The following is a 20,396-nucleotide window of genomic DNA, read 5'->3' as shown; positions in this document are numbered from 1 at the left end:
GGCATTGCTACAACTCTCATAAAAAATTCTAAGACAACTTTGATCACTTTGTGTTTGTGTATCATGGTTTAAATCTCGAGTGTTAATATACACGATTATGCTTATAAGTTCATAAGGGATATTTCCCAAAAATCATAATTGTACACGGTTCCAGAACCCTATACCAGAGTGTATATTCTTTTATGTAAGTTTAGCCTTAATGTGTCTAACCGGTCGCACAATCAAGTCATCACTAGGTGCTAAGGTACATTTAACCTTTAGTGGAACATTCAACGTCCTACCAGGATATCCTTTGGCCAGAAGGTACCATGGTGACGAGGGTCCCTACGTGGGCAATAATTTTCCTGTAACCCTACGCGTTCAGCGCGAAGGCTGCTTTACTTCGACATGGTATCTCTATAGAGGATATGTTATCTTTTCTTATGCCTCATGGAAGGATCCATTGCCCCGAGGATCCGCGATTGACATATGCGCAGTTATGCCTTACCTTGCCTCATCATCGCTCCTGACGGTGGTTGTCGATTCTAACCCAATATATATCAATTAAAGTTGTCTTAGTAATTAAAGCTTCTTTCATTGATTAGTAAGGTTTATAATACCTTTTTTTCAGGGACAGAACATGGTGGGATACCGCCCATACCTTTCTTCTCCTGATTAATCACCATTCACATACGGGTAATACATTTTATAGGTACATCGCGTTCCAAGGGTGTTGTAGCACTTCTCCCTTTATGGTTCTTAGGTAGTATTATCCTTTCCCGACGATGTCGTGTATGATGTAGAGCCCATCCCATGTTGGAGCTAGTTTTCTGAATTCCTTCTTCCTTTGGTATGGTGGTATCTGGCATAGTACGTACTCCTCGACCACAAAGTTCCGAGGAATGACCTTCTTGTTGTATTCCTGAGCTAGCATTCGCTGATAATTCACCATCTTTTGCAGGGTACCTCCCTTCTTTCTTCAAGGTCATCCAGTTTTTCTAACATTAAGTCTGATGTTAGATTTTTCTCCCAAGCCTCCGTCTTAGTTGTTGGGAGTATGATCTCCATTGGGATGACTGCTTCGGCTCCGTAAGTTAGCAAAAACAGAGTTTCTCCCGTAGCTGACCTTCTTGTTATTCGATAGGCCCATAGAATGTTGTGTAACTGTTCACACCACCTCTTTTTATGCACTCCAAGCTTTTTCTTTAAGTCCAGCTATGGTCTTGTTAGTTTCCTCCGCTTGCCCATTGCTTTTAGGATAGATCAAAGTCGACTTGTTCTTTTGAATGTTGACAGTGTCGAACAACATGTCAATGTTCTTCCCTTGTAGTTGTTTGCCATTGTCGGAGACTATGGCTGTTGGTATTCCAAAAACTTCTCACATGCTTACATGAACTCCTGACAAAAGTTTCCTTTAAAATGAGAAAGTGTTTGCTTGAATCTCGGATTATCTTAACTTGAATTAGAAGCTACATATAGTCTTGAAATTCTATAAATAGAGAGATTTAAAAAACTGGGAACTTCAATCCCTGACATTTACGTGTCCTAGTTGCTTGCTAGAGTCGTCCTTTATTAACCTAGGTTTCCTATGAGAAACATAATTAAGTTTGAGGACGGATCCGCTCACATTCTTAATCTTACGCTATCACACATGATGTTCTCCACCGTCAGATTTTAAAAAGTAAATGGTCCGGATTTTTTAGATTTTCACATTTTATTCCGGGTTTGATGGGTCACCACGTGACTTTCTCTATTCATTTTCTTCTCCATCAGACATATCCTCTCTCACCGACCTTCTTTTTGACAGGCATAAAACTTTCATTTTATAGCTAAGATCTTGAGTTAGTGATAGTAGCTTTGGAAAAATTTAGATTAATGTTGGTTGTTTGGAAAAATTCACCAGTACACTAGTGAATAGTCCTTGGCACTATTGATATATAAACAACCAAACTCTTTTTCATCTGATCTCATAAACTAGCCGCCATCGGCACTTCAAGCAAATTCATTTTTTTTATTTCTGGTCTTGTTTTTTCCCTTCAAACCGAGTTTTAATTTTTAAACTGGGATTCTTGAATCTTGATTGATTATGGCAAATGAGGAGCAATATCTCAAATGGGTAATTTGACAACTTAATAGTTCAGTGATGTTAACACTTAACACCTTGGAGATTGCCTAATTATTCTTTTACAATTCTGATTATATTTCTTATCACTTGATGTAGAAGAGAATGATATAATGATTAGATTAATTTCCCTATTGGTTTGATTGCTGATATGATGGTAAATTTATGTATTAGCTCTATCTGATCATTCTCTCTATGTGCTGTATTAGGTTTGATTGTATCATTGTTTGATTTTCTGGTTTAGATTTTATGACTGATTTAGATTATGTGATTGGTTTGAAGATCATGATTGATTTAGTTGCGCATAGATTCTATATGTAAAGATCCAGAAATCTCGTTAATTAATGGTATATTCTAAGATTAGTGTGTTTACGGATCCAAATATCTTTAATCTTTGATTTTCCATGATGGTTGTAGCTAAACTAACTTCAAAAGAAGTTTACAGGACGGTTTTTTGCTGAGATATTATGTATCTCTTTTTAAGGAAGTGATTTCGAGATTCTAATTACAGTAAATCAGTTTTAATGCAGTGAAGGTGGGTGGGACATGATATGTCGGAGGGAGAAGAAAATAAAAATTTAATAGAGAAAGTCACGGGCGACCATCAAACCCGGAGTAAAAATATGACAATCTGAAAAATCAGGACCATTTACTTTTTAAAATCTTACGGTGGAGAACATCATGTGCGATAGCGTGAGATAAAGCATGTGACCGAATCCGTCCTCATTAAGTTTACGACTTAAAGACTATGTTTAGGGATTCGTAAATCCATATCCGACTATCTTTTCCTTGACAGTTCGTGTACCCTGATTATTCTTATTGATTGCCTATGTTTTTCGTTAATCTCCAATCAGGAACGAGGTAGATAGAAATCCTAAAGTTCTCTCCGTCTCAGACTTTATGATTCCTCAAGATAGATATCTAAAACTCTTGTTTGTTTATCAGTTTAAGATTGTTCTTGAGAGGTGTTAGTAATCCAGGTTCCTTATCTAACTGAGTGTAAGTCCCGAATTCGTGAGGTTGCTAGCTTTGTTTATTGCAAAAAGATTTTCAAGCCTTGATCTAAACGATCTAAAGGGCAATCTAATAAGCTTATTTGTTAGAGGAACATTTTTATCAAAAGTATTCACTTAGGTTAATCAACTCTTAGGTTGTAAAGGATGTCAGTGAAGGAAATTAATTGTGCAGAGCTTTGCGAGGTTCAAGAGACGTAAGGAGCACGACTACAACTGAATTGCTTGGAGGGTTAATTCGGTCTTAACTACAATCCAATCCTAAGTCAGTTAGTAGGCTAGTATAGATCGCGGCTTAATACAGTTTGGTGTTCAAAGATGGACGAGGTCCTGAGGTTTTTATGCAGGTGCAGTTTTCCTTATCAACAAAACTTCTAGTGTATTGTGTTTTTCCTTTTCTGTATTATATTTTTTTATCTTTATAATAGGAATAACACAAGTAGTGCACATTCGTTCTAGGTAGTTTAATTCCTTATTAATTGTGATCAATAACGAGACATGTTCTTGTTGAGATTATATCTTGAATGATAGATAACAAGTTTCGTATTTGGCAGAATTCGGATCCTCGTGATTTGAATACGACTAGATTGATCTTGGATATTGATTTATGAGATCGTCCAAGAACTCTTCTACACATTCAAGTTCACAACCTTTATTGTCTAGACATATTAGTTATGGAAGATATAATAGAAAACTCTATATACATATTGTTCAAGAAACTTTAGTTTGAATCTACTTACACTTGTATTAGGTTTTTTCCATACAGGTTGTCAAACAAAAAAAGCAAGGCTTTAAAATACACTGGCAACACTGTTCTTGATGCTACATTTGATGAAACTTCTGATCAATATGACTCATAAAGGGAATAAGTTTCAAGTGTTGCCCTCATGGGAGAATTTGTCGATTTTGATGAATATCACAATATTGACATTGATCTTGTTGACAACTTATTTGATGATTTTTAATTAAACACTTTAGAGGATATAATGGATCATTCGCCCACTAATGAATTTTTTTTGTCTATATTTCAGGGCTATCACAAATGTGTCTGTCATTTGAAACAAATGGTGCTCCCAAATCCTCGGGACGAACCATTTCAAAAGACTATTCATTTAAAATTTTGTATAATTAACGTTTTGCATCTCCTTGTTTGTTTTATATTGTTTTACTGTGTATCTGCAGAAATACCTCGGAATGAATTTCAAAGGATTATTCATTTAAAGGTTGGAAGAACTGTATATCTGGATACACTGTAAGTCTAAAGAGCTTGAATTATTATCTCCCCTGTAAAGTATCTCTAAGCTACCATAAGATTATGGTTAGCAAGGATCTTTCAAGCAATAATTATGAATCAAAGGGAGCTACGCAAATGGAGCATTAAGTGCAGAGGCTGGAGAGTGTATGGCAATGCGGGAGGCTTTATCTTGGGCAAAGGAAAATCAGTTGGACAATATACATGTTGAAGCTGACTCAAAGCTTGTCATACAATCCGATAACTGGAAGCACTTTGCCAGTTCAATGGGAGAATAGAAATTACATAAAAGAGATAAAACACTTAATCTCAAGTTTCAATCATTATGTCTTTACTTTATTGGTAGAATTGACAATCAAATAGCTGATTCTATAGCAAAAACAGTAAGAGAGACAAATTCAAGTCTTGAAGCATATGAGTCTTTCAATACTGAGCTTAGTAGTCTTCTAGCTAAAGACATGCAATCTATGTTGCACGGACACTCCAAGAAAGATGCGGTAACCGTGTCGGACATGCGAACGGACACGACACGGTTACGACACTTTCCGACACACGATGGACACGCCACATCATGTGTCGCGTAAAAATTGATATTTGACACTTTGCGGATACCAATTGGACACTTCTGGACATGTCATAAATGATTTGTTTTGGTTTGGAAAATTAAAATAAACTAAATGTGACGCTAATTTATTCTTGTTTTAGTCAAATCCAAGCATTATTCATGAAAGTTGTTATCATTATTACATTATTATTAGCATTATATAAATAGTAATCAAATATTTTAAAAATGAGATTAATTATTTTGTTGTGTAGATTGTAATAATATTTGATTTTAGTGATGTGAGTAATATATATATAACGTGTCCCCGCAACCCGTTTTTTTGAGATTTGACGTGTCCCCGTAATCGTATCGTGTCGTATTGTGCCCCGTGTCCGTGTCCGTGCAACATAGATGCAAAACAATCCCAGCTAATTTGCGCAATAAAATTCTTCTCTTATAAAAAACAAACAAAAAAACTCCGAACCGAACAAGACCAAAGCAACCGGTTCGATTAACCAGCTCCGCCCTGTATTAGGGGTTTGTACTGAATACACCAATTAACGAGGGAGAAAGGTCACAAAAAATAACAGAAATACCTCTCTCTCTCTCTCTGGTTTATGATCTCCACGTCTCCACGAAATTAAGGAACCAACGAGCCGGAAACATCACTCATTCTCAAAACAGGGCAACGAAATCCTTCTCTTATTCATAGATTTTAATTTTAAATGCTATTCTATATTAGGGTTTTCCATTTAGATTTTCAATTTTAGGGTTTAAGTCTAAACAAAATTTCTTAATGGAACAGAAAACAGGATTTTCAATTTTAGGGTTACATTAACATAATGAGATAATCAAACAAATAAATATACTTATCACTCATGGAAGAAGAAGATGAGGATAGATTTCTGCTAAATACTTTGGGTGTAACATCAGCTAATCCTGAGGATATTGAACGCACTATACTTAATGAGGTAAAATTTCTGACTGCACATGTTACATGAACTAGTATGTAAATTGCTTTCTACGGTGTATTTTGATATAGTGTGATCATGCTCTTATTGTAGGCTAAAAATGATAGTGGAGATAGGGATGAAGCTGGAGGCAGCATTGTAGAGCATCTTGTTGATGATCAAAAAGGCAATGATACATCATCTGTTAGTAGAGCACAAATTTATAATAAATTGAGGGCAGTGGAAGTTGAAATAGATGCTGTTGCTGCTACTGTTGAACAGTCAAAGAGTGTTGTGAGGGAGGAAGACAATGTCTCGGATGGTGTTGTTGGTAAAGGAAAGAATGTATACATAGAGGAGGATATACATGTCAGTGAAGATGGCCCCAGTGGTTTAACCCTTCAACATGCTTTAGCTACTGATCGACTGCAAAGCCTTAAAAGAACAAAGGCTAGGCTGAGGAAAGAACTTTCCGAGTTCGATAAACTTAACAATGAAGGAGTTACTGATCATGATGAGTTGATTAAATCTATTGTCAAGGAAGATGTACACCCCAAAGGGCCCAAACGAAAGCTGAAAGGCAGTCAAAAGTCAAGCAAAGGCACAAACAAACGGCATAAAACAGTTTCCTTCGATGAAGATGTTGATTTTGATGCAGTGCTGGATGCGGCATCCGCAGGATTCGTTGAAACAGTAAGTTGCATATCATTTTCTCTTGCTAAATCTACAATGCTGAAATGAAACAGTTAATGAAATGGTGGTGGAATTAAGGTTTATAAAAGAGATTGCACCATTTGTGTAACAGAACACTGATGAATGGATAGAACTTGCTTGAATGCTAACCCTTTGTTTTTTTCCTAGGAAAGGGATGAATTGGTCAGGAAAGGAGTCTTAACTCCTTTTCATAAACTTAAGGGTTTTGAGCGCCGAGTTCAACACCCAGGTCCATCATCTAGGTTAAGTACAGCTGAAGAAGAAGAAGCGAAAAATGAGAGTATTGCTTCAGAAACCGTCTCTAAGGTGGTTAGATCAATCTCTGAGGCTGCAAAAGCTCGCCCAACAACCAAGCTTCTTGATGCAAAAGAATTACCCAAACTTGAGGCACCCACTCATCCATTTAACAGACTGAAAGCGCCTCTGAAACAAAAGTCCACCGAAAATGGGCAAGAGGGGAAGAAAGATAAGAGAAGGAAGAACAAGAGACCTTTGCCAGGGAGGAAATGGAGAAAAGCCATTTCTCGCGAGGAGATACTTGCAGAAGGAAGTGGTATGTTGTACATCCTTAAATTACATTAAAATGTTACATTGCAGAGTAGTTTATTGGTTTAATTTTATTTTTGAAGCATATCATACTCAGCTTGACCCGTGCATCTGACTTTAGCAAATAGAAGTATTCCTAGCTAGATGTTTCAAGTTCTGATTCACATCTTTTTCAGAAGGTTAGAGTGTGATGCCATCCTTTACTTCATACAGAAATCCATGAGAATTATGTGTTTTTGGAGCAAATGGTTTGAAATACAGATCGAAAAATCTCATAGGGCTGTTGGCATTTAAGGATCTTGTTTAGACAACTCGTGCTTCTCACTGATTCCTGGGAATGTGTTGGTTATAGTTTTCACTTTTCACAGTTGGGGTTTTACATATTTGTACTACTGGGTGAAACCAGTACAAGAAGAGCGCACAACATCTTCCTTAGCATTAATTAGAATCTTAAATCAATCTTTAAAAAGACATAAGAACTATTATGTACTTGTGATAATGTTATGTTAATTTATTACATATTTCAAGTTGTGATTTATCATGTCAGTTTTCTTTCAGATGAAGCAAAAGATAACTCGATTACCTCCGAAGAAAATCAAGATTCTGAAGAATTAACCAGTATTGAAGATTCACATGTGACACTCGAAGGAGGATTAAGAATCCCAGAGGTGATTTTTGACAAACTCTTTGACTATCAGAAAGTTGGAGTGCAGTGGCTTTGGGAACTGCACTGCCAGAGAGCAGGTGGAATTATTGGGGATGAAATGGGTCTGGGTAAGACTATCCAGGTCATATCTTTTCTTGCTGCTTTGCATTTCAGTGAAATGTATAAACCAAGTATTGTTATTTGTCCTGTAACTCTCTTGCGTCAGTGGAGACGAGAAGCAAAAAAGTGGTACCCTAGCTTTCATGTTGAGATTCTTCGTGATTCTGCTCAGGATCCTTTTAGTAAAAAGAAAAAGTCAAACTCTGATGAAAGCGATTATGACAGTGAAGGATCATTCGACAGTGATAATGAAAGAAAACTTTCCAAAAAAAAGCACCTCAAGAAACAAGTGGGATTCTTTGATAGCTCGTATTTTAAGATCAGAAATCGGGTTGCTCATAACCACCTATGAACAACTCCGATTACTCGGTGAAAAACTTCTTGACATCGAGTGGGGTTATGCAGTTCTGGATGAAGGACATCGGATCCGAAACCCCAATGCAGAGGTTACTTTAGTTTGTAAGCAATTGCAAACTGTGCATCGGATAATAATGACGGGAGCACCCATTCAGAACAAGCTGTCTGAGTTGTGGTCTTTATTCGACTTTGTTTTTCCCGGAAAGCTTGGAGTTCTACCTGTTTTTGAGGCAGCATTTGCTGTCCCCATTTCTGTTGGTGGTTATGCAAATGCAACTCCATTGCAAGTATCTACAGCTTACAGATGTGCAGTTGTTCTACGCGACCTCATTATGCCTTACCTTCTTCGGCGAATGAAGGCTGATGTGAACGCTCATCTTACAAAGAAGACGGAGCATGTTCTGTTTTGCAGCCTGACTCCTGAGCAACGATCTATATACCGAGCATTTCTTGCTAGTTCTGAGGTGGAGCAGATTTTTGAAGGAAATAGGAACTCGCTCTATGGGATTGATGTCATGCGTAAAATTTGCAACCACCCTGATTTGCTAGAGAGAGAACATTCCTCTAGCAATCCAGATTACGGAAACCTACAGCGCAGTGGGAAAATGAAAGTTGTTGAACAGGTACTTAAGGTTTGGAAGGATCAGGGTCATCGAGTTCTTTTGTTTACGCAGACCCAACAAATGCTTGACATTCTTGAGAGTTTCCTGATAGCTGCTGATTATAGCTATCGACGGATGGATGGGCAGACTGTTGTAAGACAGCGGATGCCTTTAATCGACGAATTCAATGATTCAAAGGACATATTTATCTTCATCCTAACTACTAAAGTTGGGGGCTTGGGAACAAATCTTACTGGTGCGAATAGGGTGATCATCTTTGATCCTGATTGGAACCCTTCTACAGACATGCAGGTATATTTCTATGAGGAGTCGTCTTATTCCATTTGGAGGTTTTGATATAAAAATCTGATTATTGAACCCATTAAATACATCTAACTTCAAAAGTTTAGTTCGGCAAATAATATTCTTAACCCTGTTAATTGATTTATCTTTAGTTCGAGTTTCTCGTATCTTTAAGGTTTCATTCTACTCTATAAGAAGGCATATAAAAAGCATACATTTGAGCTGAGTAATTGTTTCAGGCAAGAGAACGTGCTTGGCGTATTGGACAGACTCGAGATGTTACAGTATACAGATTGATTACTCGTGGAACAATAGAGGAAAAGGTTTATCATAGACAGATTTATAAACATTTCCTGACAAATAAGATTTTGAAGAACCCACAGCAGCGAAGGTTCTTCAAGGCTAGAGATATGAAGGATCTCTTCGTTTTACAAGACGAGGGGGAAGGCGCTTCAACCGAAACATCTAATATCTTTAGTCAACTGTCCGAAGATATAAACGCCATCCAACCGCTTAAAGATAATTCAGCTAAAGACAAAACTGTTGTCCCACTATTAACATCTTCCAGTGATGCCGAAGTTAGTGGTTCGAACAACTCTTTAGCTCTTGATGTGAAAGGAAAGGAAAAAGCTTTTCAGAATGATGGTGAAGTAGATGCAGAAACTAATGTTTTGAGTCTTCTTTTTGATGCCCAAGGGATACATGTAAGTTTGTTAACATCTGTTCCGCCTTTCATTTATGTCTTCATTGCATATCAGCAATAGGGACTACAACTACTTAACATTCCCGTAAATTACTGTAGCTGGGAAATAGTGTTTGCTAACATATATGCAGAGAATTGTCTTTCATTGAACTTCTAAAACAACGTATATAAATAGATAGCAATTTTTACCTATTTTTATGACTGGCACCTTTAGGCATAAACTCATAGTTTGATTTAATATTGTAGAATTGAAGTAGAAATAGGATGTTCGTTGCTTTTAGTTTTTGCACTCTAATTAAACTGCTTTTAATCCGCTGATGGATGCCTTTAACTGTCATGTTCTTTAGAGTGCGGTGAACCATGATACGATTATGAATGCCCATGAGGAGGAGAAAGTGAGGCTGGAGGAGCAAGCTTCACAAGTTGCACAACGTGCTGCTGAAGCATTACGCCAATCACGCATGCTCCGGAGCAGAGATAGTGTATCTGTTCCCACATGGACTGGCAGGTCTGGTGCTGCTGGTGGTCCATCCTCTGTCCGCAAGAAGTTCGGCGCAACTGTAAACTCTCAATTAGTTAGTAACTCAAAAGCTTCAACAGATGTTTCTTTGAACACCGGGATTAGCAGATCAAATGGTTTTTCAGCTGGAGTGTCTACAGGAAAAGCTTTATCTTCGACGGAGTTACTAGCTAGAATACGGGGAACACAAGAAAGAGCAGTTGTTGATGGACTTGAACAGCAGTTTGATTTGGTTTCCTCAGGTTCTATTAAAAGATCAGAAGCAACAGCAAGCTCAGGAGCTTCTAGTTCTAGGGCATTTCATAAGATATCCAGTGTTCAGCCTGAGGTTTTGATTCGTCAAATTTGTAGTTTCATACAGCAAAAAGGTGGAAGTACCAGTTCAGCCACTATTGTGCAGTATTTTAAGGATAGAATACCACCGAAAGATCTGCCGCTTTTTAAAAACCTATTGAAGGAAATCGCAACCTTAGAGAAAGACGAGAATGGATCCTCGTGGATTCTTAAGCCAGAGTACCAACAATGATTCATTGGAAATCCGTTGCGAAATTTTGTTCAGTACTTAGGCATGGGCATCCTCTTCCTGTATACAATTTGGTATCCACTGTACAGATTACTTTTGTTTTCCAGGGTAAGATGAATCAGACAGAAGTTGAGATAGATAGGGATTTTGCTGTAATTTTTTGGAGCCGAGTGTTTCAGCTAATCTTTAGCCGCTACGCTGTACACTTTTCATCCCTGGTAGTAGAGCCTTTTGTGTATAAATATGAAACATTTTTTTGTTGTAGATAAGATAGGTAGATACTAGTTTATTCCTTGGATCCATGAGATTTTGTACCTTGTTACTAGAAAACTGCTAGTGATCAACCTACACAGTTCTTTTTTATCTTGATAGTCAAATTGCAGAAATTTGAAATTGGCCCTTGCTTATCTTTATCTATTAGCCATTTAGAGACTTCAGTGATTCAACATTAAAGTAAAGGTCCTGATTGGTGCTCTCTCACCCCAGCTTCGTCATGTAAGTTAACATTTCGCTTCAAGTTATTTTTAGACTTTATATCGATCTTCTTGTATTTTGTGCTTATTTTGATTTTGCACTTGTAACTTCGAAATATAAACTGGTGCTTATAGGGTTTTATGTGAAAAATTGGGAAGGACATAAAAAGTAGCACAAGGGATATCAAATAGGCTGATACAATCATGCTCCCTTTTGTCTGATGTTAAAAAGTTCCATTTTTGCTTATTGTTTAGGGTTGAGCAGGTGGTTTCTTGGGTACGGTTATGGGTATGCAATGTCCTCGTCAACAGGTGCAAGATTCTGATTGTGAAGTTAATTTGGATGGATTGCATTAGTTTCAACCAGATTTGGTAATTTTTCTATGCCAGTAGTAGTTAGCTTTCAATTCAAAACCATATTTTGAATCCCATTATTTTTTAGATGTTTGCTATTAATGGAGATAGGCTTAGTTGGGCCATGTCCAAGTCAATTATGGACTACTGCAGTTGTCTTTTCTCTCATATTGTCTCCTTTGTTTTCTTTTCTAAACCAGCTTCATGATTGGCTTGGTGGTGCCTTTCTTGAACCCTCTATAACAATGATAATATTTGTTTTTGCATCTCTGCTGTTTATATGTTTGTTTTGGACATTCCCGACTATGAAATCAAATACTGGACATCCATGATCAGGTTAGGTGACTTGGTGGTTTTGGTCATGACTGGTTTCTTTCTTTCATGTGTTGTGTTCAGTGGGCTAGAGCAAACCTAAGCTAAGGCTTCAATTCTACATTAGACCAAGTTGTGGACTAACGACACCTCAGAGAATATATTAATCTTCTTGAAACATGCTTCTTGAGATTTTATATTTTTTGTCAGTTGTTCCATCATGCAACTTACTGTCTTTTGTTGTTGTTGTGATGTTCATTGAAAGGTAAGTTACTTATTTGAAACCAATTATATTTCAGGTACATGTAGTCTAACTGACATCGCGCGGTTCAAGTGTTTGCAAGCTACAAAACCAAATGCAGGCCTTGATAAACAATTCCATGTTGCGAGTAAATAATTCCAAGCATGGAGGTCTATAAGAGCAGTATAAAAGCTTATTAATCCCTGCCTTTTGTTTTTCTTTTCTGCTTAGATTTCAAATTTGTAGCTCAGAAAAAATTTGATGATGAGCTTCCACATTTACTTACCAGCAAGTAACAAATGAAATTTCTATGCTTGCTGATTCCAAATCTGATAGTTAATGTTGAAGCATGGCATACTTTAGTCTAATGATAGACAGTTTCAGAGGTCTCACAGATGAACATTGAAAGAACTGAAACCTCAGGTGTTTGGTTCCAGCAACGAACTTTAAATTCCTGATTTTTGTTAGTATGTAGTGATTCTGAGTACATACAACTGGCACCTTGGATATCTGGTTCCAAGGATCTGCCGTTCGGGAATCTGGCTCCAAGTATCAACCACCATATCCAGAGAGATGAGCAGCGGAAGTGTTTCCAGAAAAAATACACGCTATTCCTCATTTGGGTCTTGAAAGTTGCCAGTTTCCTTTAATGGATGTTTTCATCAAGTTTGACAGGGTTTGTTATCTTATTGGTTTTGCAGTTTTCTAGTAACAATTGAACCTTAAGCTAGAATGCTTTTAGGACGTATATATTTGCCAAAAACTGGAGCACCCTTGTGTGGGCAAAAATGAAAGTTTCAACTCATTCGAGGGTTTTCTTGCTTTCAGAAACCGTAAGTGGTAAAAGAAGACGAACAAAAGATGGTATTAAAATGACGTATATGTATATGAATCGAAAATTGCGAATAGGATCTGTTAAGCCAGTTAAAAGTTAAAAACTGTGGTTTTCACTTTTCAGTTTCTAAACAGTTCAAATTTGTTACCAAGTCTACGTGAGCAAATTTAGTGGTTGCCTCTTGCCAAAGAAAAAAAAATCAAAGCTTTTAAACAAGATGGCCTTGTTTTGAACAAACACAGTTTTCAAATAAGTTTGCCCATGCTACGCCCAGGAGCTTCTCAAACTTGGTTCACCAATTCAATCTACAACTACAAATACAATGCATCAATGCCTCTTTCTTTGAACCATATTTTGTATTTGGTAAAGCTCGGCTTTGCCTCGCCCCAGTCCCCATTTGATTTGGTAAAGTTCGGATCGCTTCGGTCCAGTCCCGATATGATTTGGTAAAGCTCGGTTTCACCTCGCCCCAGTTCCGATATGATTTGGTAAAGCTCGGCTTCGCCTCGCCCCAGTCCCGATATGATTTGGTAAAGCTCGACTTCGCCCAAGTCCCCATTTCTTGTAATCTTATTAAAGTTGCTAGAACTCTGAAATTCACGTTGTCTTGATTGGAGTATAATCATTTTTAAGAAATTATGTGTTTTGATTAGTTAGGAGTCAACTATTCTTCATATGCACTTTCCCATTTGACAACAAAATGAACACTGGCTCGCTAAACTACTTCTGAGATATCCTACTCATCATGTTGTTGAACTGCCATTAAAAATATAAACAATTATAATACGAAGAAGCATATAAAAATGAAATTTAAGAAAACATTGAGACGATGAAAAGCACCACCACAATGTACTTATACTCTGTCTCTTCAACTGAGAAAGGAAGTGGTTCAATAGAGAACGTGAAATTATTCGGTAGCTTGATTGAGTGGTTTTACACTGCAAAGTTCTCTAAATGATAGTGCCATTGCAAGATCGAATGCTTTGGCAACTGGTACTGCCACCTGAATCCCCCACTTATGTATACTGAAAATTAACAGAAAAGAATTGTAAAAGCAAATATGTTGTGGTCACTACATGAGATAAGATTATGAAGGTCCGACTCTGCTTCTCATTAGGAACAAAAGGGCACCACAATCTAGTATACTTGGAAACTACAATGTGCTTTCTAAGTTGAACAGAGATACATTCAGTACCTACGTATGATACATAACATGCACCGCAACAAATATGAAGGAAATGGTACGACAAAACCAAGGTGTGCTTTGTCACAAACTCTGTATACAAAAAAATAGATATAACTAAATGCAATTTAACTGAAAAATAAGAAAAATAAGCTCACATTTAGAGCATGAACTAAAACATAATGTGTATACAAAAAATAAAAAGAATAGATATATATTTGAGTTAGATAAAACCTATTCTCCGCTTGTGTTAACCTCTTTCAACAATTATGTTTTTTAGGATTCATGATTGTTGGGTCATGAACATGTAACAGCTACACCGAGAAGGCTAGCGCCATATGTTGGTGCTGATTTATACATAGTTTCTCATCGTTCCCATTCTTGATGCTGCGTAATGCTTAAGCTTTATTATAGACCTCATCGTTCCTTTGTATCGCCCTTTACTGTTGTGGATAGGCGTCCTGAAAAATTGAATATACCTACAACTTTCTAGTTCACCAAATATATATGGACAATGAAACGAATGACTGCCACATAAATTACTTTTGGAAGCTAGCCGAGCAGCAATATCAACTGGAAAGGCATTAGTTTTCCCAGCTAGAATTGGGTTAGAATTAACACGTCTAACTGGGTATAAGGATTTGTGCAAGGAACCGTAGACGTACAAATGCTCACCAAGTTCATATATGAGCAGAAATTTCTCAATTTATAGCATGAAAAGAGTTCAACAACTATTCCTTTTTCTGTCCTATAAAACAGTTAATAGTGATTCACAGTTTGCATAAGTAACAGGACATCATCAACCTTACCAATGTAAAATACGCATACCTTAGTTCTACCCTTAACTTGAAGGTATTGCGCAATTCGTTGGCTTCCACATCATGAGACTTAAAATTTGGAGGGCCTGATCTTGAGCTTTTGTTGATTTCAGCTAGCTTGAGAACTTTCTTAAAACATTTACACAAAAATATCTTTAAACAAATTTCCAGATTTAATATACTACCAAGTTTATTAGCTGAACGACAGAAGCTAAACATACACACAATCAATGAAGGAAAAAATTGGTAACAATTTACTATAAAGATTTGATAGCACATCTACAATATCTGGTACAGAGAGAAAATTGGGAGGCACAAGTAATTTTTGTAGAATGTACCACTCCTAAGGAAATTATCCTTTTGCATCAAGCTTTTGTTTTACTTTTATCCCCGCGGGAATTCCTTTTAGGATTTCCAGAACCTTGCAGTAAAGAATGCCACATTAACTGTTTAGGGTTCTATTAAAAGTTGCAAACAAAAGAAAGACTATTCAAACAAATTCATTATGTACAAATTGAATGTAGTCTAAGCAAATAAGATAGAGTAAAGAAGAAAAACTATTGAAGAGATGCTTTAGACAGTATATAAGCACAAAACCTATATTTTCTGCCTTGTAGACTTGTTGTCCATGTTTTCAGTGATTTTGTGTAGTGGAATATGCCCAGGTCCTTCGTTCATCACCTATGAGCACATAAACAATAATACTTGGCTTAACCAAACATTTTCCATAGACATGCTATGGTACATAAGGGTGCTTTTGAACAAAAAGGAAAATAGGAAGAAACCGTGAAGCATATGATCACTTGACTTGCAAAATCAGAATGTAGTTTACCTGTACGTCCTTCTCCCACGCTCGACGTGTTAGCTCTTCTTGTGTCAAAAGCTCAGCAAATTGAGCGGTGTCATTAGCATCATAAATTGATCCAGGCCTCAGTCCATCACCTATTGATAAAGCCACCTCAATATTGATTACGTATGTCGAGGATATCATCCCAGTGCTCATAAGCGAAATTCTCCGTATAATAAGCCAAGCACCATTTTGGTGTGACGAAAAATCGTACCTGATGAAAACAAAGCTGCTTAATCTATGCGCCTCACTTCTTTGTACTGTTTATAGACTCAGAGAATCAAAGAGACACAAACAAAAGGGTTAGGGTTCGTTTCGCAAACAGAAAAATCCAAAATAAAACGAAATAAAAACAATTATAACAAAACAAGTAACAAAAAACTAAATCTTCTTCATCCATCATCTTACCTTGAATACCTGTAATCCCTAAGAATGCATCTAGACTTTAAGTTTGATAGCGCCACAGAGTTCATCCTTCAAACTTGATCAAGTCTAACTAATTTCTACTTGATCCAATTTTGTTCATCTCAACTGCACATGGAACATAAATTAGGGTTTACGTAAAGGGTTGCTGTGATTGTAGAACATAAATTAGGGTTTACGTAATTACTGTTCCAAAATCTGTAAAAGAACCCACTACCAACAATCAAAAAAAAATTTAAAAAATAAAGGATAACGACGATGAATTAAACATAGAAAAGTAGAACAGGGAGAGGTACATAATGGAAAGCCTTAAGCTTCTGGCAAGTTTATGGTTTCTGGATTGTAGAATTGTTCTCTGGATTGGAAGCATATCATTAGTTGTTTGAAGTCTGGACGATCTCTGGATTTAGCTTTTGTTGATAAGGTAACCGAGGATCATTCCAACAGGAATTCTGACCAAGTAATAGCAGGCTAGGTTCACATAAGCTATGACACTTTGCCATCCAGCACCAACAGCAACCCCTGCAAGTGAGTTTTAACGTATCGAATCAATAAAAAGTGAGTTTCAAAGTATTGGATCATAGTATCTGGACAGAGCCGGGGCCTATGCCACACACCAGAATCCATTGCCCCATTGTTGTAGCTTCTCTGGTAGCAACACCAACAACAGCTCTGCAACTACCCATTGCCCCATTGAATGTATAAGTAATTCTGAAATCGAAATTCAATTGAAACTGATAGGGGAAAAAATAGAGAAATATTTGAACCTGGAATATTTTTTCTCGATTGATTTCTTCATCTGGTTGCAAATCGATCTCAACCCAACTCTTATCATCATCCAAGAACTCTCAAACCCCCATCTCCGATTAACCCATTCTCATTCTTACCGATTTAGACTCATTCTCAGTTGTTCTTCCCAAAACCAAACGCTAGATTACCCCAAAACCAAACCCTAGATTACAATAGAAATCCTGAGATTAAACCCTAATAAAATCATCAAAATCTTGAGCTACAGCATCAAGATCAAAGCAAAGAGGATAGGAAAAAATCAAATTCATACCTGGTTAAGAGTTATCGTTTGTGTACCTGTTGAGATCGAAAGAGATCAGGGCTGAATTCAATTTATCTGTTGATTCGAAATAGAACCCAATCCTCCTCGAAACAACTACTTGAGATTGACGCAAGGTTAGAGATTAGGGCTAGGTTGTTGAAATCAAAAGATTACGCAAGGTTAAAGATTCAGTGAAGGAGACGAAAATTTTGTTCGAAATCAAAAGACAGAGTTGAGGAAACGAAGAGTTATGTTTTTTTTTTCTTAGGGTTTGGTACGTGTTTTTTTAGTTTTATGTTTTTTGGACGAAATTTATGGGGGAATTTCTCTTTTTTCTCTTCTTAAAGTCAAACGAAGTAATTATGTAAGTGGGTTCAACGTGGAGCCTAATGATCTTATGATTTTAAAGAAGTTAGATGGCCTTGTTTTGAACAAACATTACGAAATCAAATCTTACTTATCGCTGCTTCCACAAATATCTTTTCTTGACTGGGTTCCTATCGCCTCCCCTTTAGGGATGGTTGAGAGTGGTCGCGGATTTGACCCACCCCAGCCTCTTTATAGGTCTAAAGGTTTAGTTATCGATAGATCTAGGCATCGAGGTAATTTGATCTACAAAACAAAAAACATTTGATAACTTGGAGCGAAAGATCATTATGGTAGTGGGATTTTCGCGCGGGAGGTATCAAACCTCCAGTATTATATGAGCATAATGCATGCATGCAGAATGGAGTTAATTAGTTTGATAATACGATACAACAGAAACAATTTGGAATTTCACCGTCAGAAGTGGGTCATTTTTATTTCTCTTAAAGCTTCATTAAAAAGATAATTAAAATGATAAAAACCAACATAATCACGATTGGGTACATATGATTGATCCAAATACATAAAAAATAAAAATAAAAAGATAGTTAGAATAGTTAGACAGAGATAAATAAATCTAAGTAATAATCAAAGATGGATGCAACTCTCACCATGTAGATTGAATGAGAGGAAAGATCCAGCAAGGGCGAAATTCATTAAATGAGCTGTTCTTGGTCATGAATTGCCAATTCTTCAATCATACTAGAGCGGTCAGTAGGATTAAAACCTTGAATTTCAGAACATTTGGTTGGTAATACCATGGCTGGTGCAACTCCTTGATGATTAATAACCGTATTAACTAGAACTGGCTCGTTCTTATACTTACGTGCAATGATCACTGAATTTATTACCTCATCCATTGGATGAAATACCGAGAGAACCTCGAAACCGCTCAAATCACTAGGCTCAATAATCGGATAGAGAAAGCCACGAGCACCATGAGCACTCCTCAGCATGAGTATGGACCCTGGTGCCATGTACTCAGCCAAATGATCAATAATTGTACTTTTCTCTTCTTTGTTCATGCCGACTAAAGCAGCTAGAAAAACAACATCAAAGTCGTTTAACCCACTAGAAACATTCATAACATCAGTAGTATGAAAGAACATACGCTTTGATAAGTCAGCATCCGCAGAGACCAAATTAAGAGCCAATGCATTGGCTAACGGGTCGATATCATAATTGTGAAAGGTAGTGGTCCTCAGGTATGAAGCCAACACGATTGATGTGAGCGGCAAGGGACCGGAACCAATGAAAGCAATACGATTAGGATTCGGGTTTGCGATATGTTTGTTAAGGATAGTGAACTCAAGATGGCCAAGCTTAAGGTAATTTGTATAGTACGGAAAGATATTGATATGATCAAGTGGGTTTTCAAAGGAACCTAATAGAGTTGAGAAATGAGATTCCAAGAGACCTTCAGCTTGCCCGCAGAGACAAATGAGCTTGGAACGGATTTCTTGGACCGTGACTGATAACTTGGTGACATCAATTGGAGATGGTGGCATGCAAGTTAGGACTAATTGAGTGAAAAGAGTGTTGACATCTTTTGAAGGTTTGAGGCTTTTTAGGGTGGATATGTTGTCATAGATCTCACAAACCTTTTGAATTAACAATTCTTCTTCATCAAAACCCATGTTGACACTATGTTGTTATGAATATGAAGCAGTAAGTTCAAGTTTCTTGAGAGGGAAGAAGTATAAAATCCCCCACAAGATATTGAATGATAGAAAATTCACTCTTTATCTGTAACTCTTGGATCACTTGTAAGACCAAGCCAGGTTAAACCTACACTCATCTTCCAACCTTCAAGTTCTGTGGTTATTTATAAGAAAACATTTGTGGGGCCAGGAATATGATGGTTAATTAGTTCACTTAAGTGGCTAGTTTCTTTAAGCTAATTCTAATACTATTTTTTTTTTGAAGCAATTTTAATACTATTGAATAATGGGACTGTTTATCAGCGGTTCTTCACAGACAAGTTTATGTGTCACAATATAAAATTATAATATTTAGTTAGCAATATCTATTATTCTAATATTTTATGTGATGAACAACGATGACTATTTTCTTTTCTTTTTTTAATAAAAAAACAGGAAAGTTCCTCGAAGTTACAACAAGTATCCAAAAATAAATAAGAGTTAAAACAAAGTATTTCCTAACCCGAATTTCGTGACCAAAATCTCTATCAGACCATCAAATCGGAACAGTATACAACAACATCCACCTTTACGGGAGAACTTGAATCGATGAAGCTTGATTCACAGTTCAGGAGACGAACTTTCTTTAATAATAAACATCTGGAAAAAAAAACTTCCGAAAAAAGAGATACCATAAGTCTCATCTTGATCCTCATCTTCATTAGCTGGTACAAAGAAAGTTCGTCAAACACGACACAACTTAATTTCCCACAGGAAAAGATAATGATCAACACTACTCTTGTGGATAACAAGTGACAAACCTAGAGATCCAACCTAGATAATGGATAAGAAGATCTAAGATTACAGGGACTAACCAAAAAAATTAAAATTTACATAAGCCTAGACAAAACATAAAAAGATCTAAGTGTAACTAGGTAAGTAACACAACCAATTAGGTA

General features: G+C 36.8%; 1 protein-coding gene, 1 long non-coding RNA gene, 1 other non-coding gene and 1 pseudogene across 20 annotated transcripts; 2 read left to right on the top strand and 2 right to left on the bottom strand.

Annotated features, from left to right (window-relative positions):
- Positions 1-2,204: 2,204 nt before the first annotated feature.
- On the top strand, positions 2,205-2,291 carry LOC113333398. Its single transcript, XR_003351972.1, has one exon. It is a non-coding gene; the product is annotated as a small nucleolar RNA Z102/R77 (small nucleolar RNA).
- Positions 2,292-5,496: 3,205 nt separating this feature from the next.
- On the top strand, positions 5,497-12,664 carry LOC113333067 (annotated as a pseudogene).
- Positions 12,665-13,212: 548 nt separating this feature from the next.
- Positions 13,213-17,795, bottom strand: LOC113333073. Of its 18 annotated transcripts, none has more exons than XR_003351788.1 (9): positions 17,441-17,794; positions 17,148-17,332; positions 16,998-17,058; positions 16,366-16,902; positions 16,172-16,217; positions 15,943-16,052; positions 14,305-15,791; positions 14,047-14,134; positions 13,214-13,865 (listed from the first exon to the last, which is right to left on the bottom strand). It is a non-coding gene; the product is annotated as an uncharacterized LOC113333073 (long non-coding RNA). The 18 variants fall into 18 exon arrangements; XR_003351784.1 differs by having other exon boundaries at positions 13,858-14,134; positions 14,305-14,385; positions 14,527-15,791; positions 17,441-17,793; XR_003351780.1 differs by having other exon boundaries at positions 13,213-13,865; positions 13,950-15,791; positions 17,441-17,795.
- Positions 17,796-18,359: 564 nt separating this feature from the next.
- Positions 18,360-19,558, bottom strand: LOC113332641 (nicotianamine synthase-like). Its single transcript, XM_026579159.1, has one exon. It carries the CDS (start codon positions 19,432-19,434, stop codon positions 18,454-18,456), a length of 981 nt encoding a protein of 326 aa, XP_026434944.1. The 5' UTR covers positions 19,435-19,558; the 3' UTR covers positions 18,360-18,453.
- Positions 19,559-20,396: the final 838 nt, after the last annotated feature.

Source organism: Papaver somniferum, unplaced genomic scaffold (assembly GCF_003573695.1).
Source record: "Papaver somniferum cultivar HN1 unplaced genomic scaffold, ASM357369v1 unplaced-scaffold_132, whole genome shotgun sequence".
NCBI lineage: Eukaryota > Viridiplantae > Streptophyta > Magnoliopsida > Ranunculales > Papaveraceae > Papaver > Papaver somniferum.
This window is presented reverse-complemented; position numbering and strand designations above follow the sequence as displayed.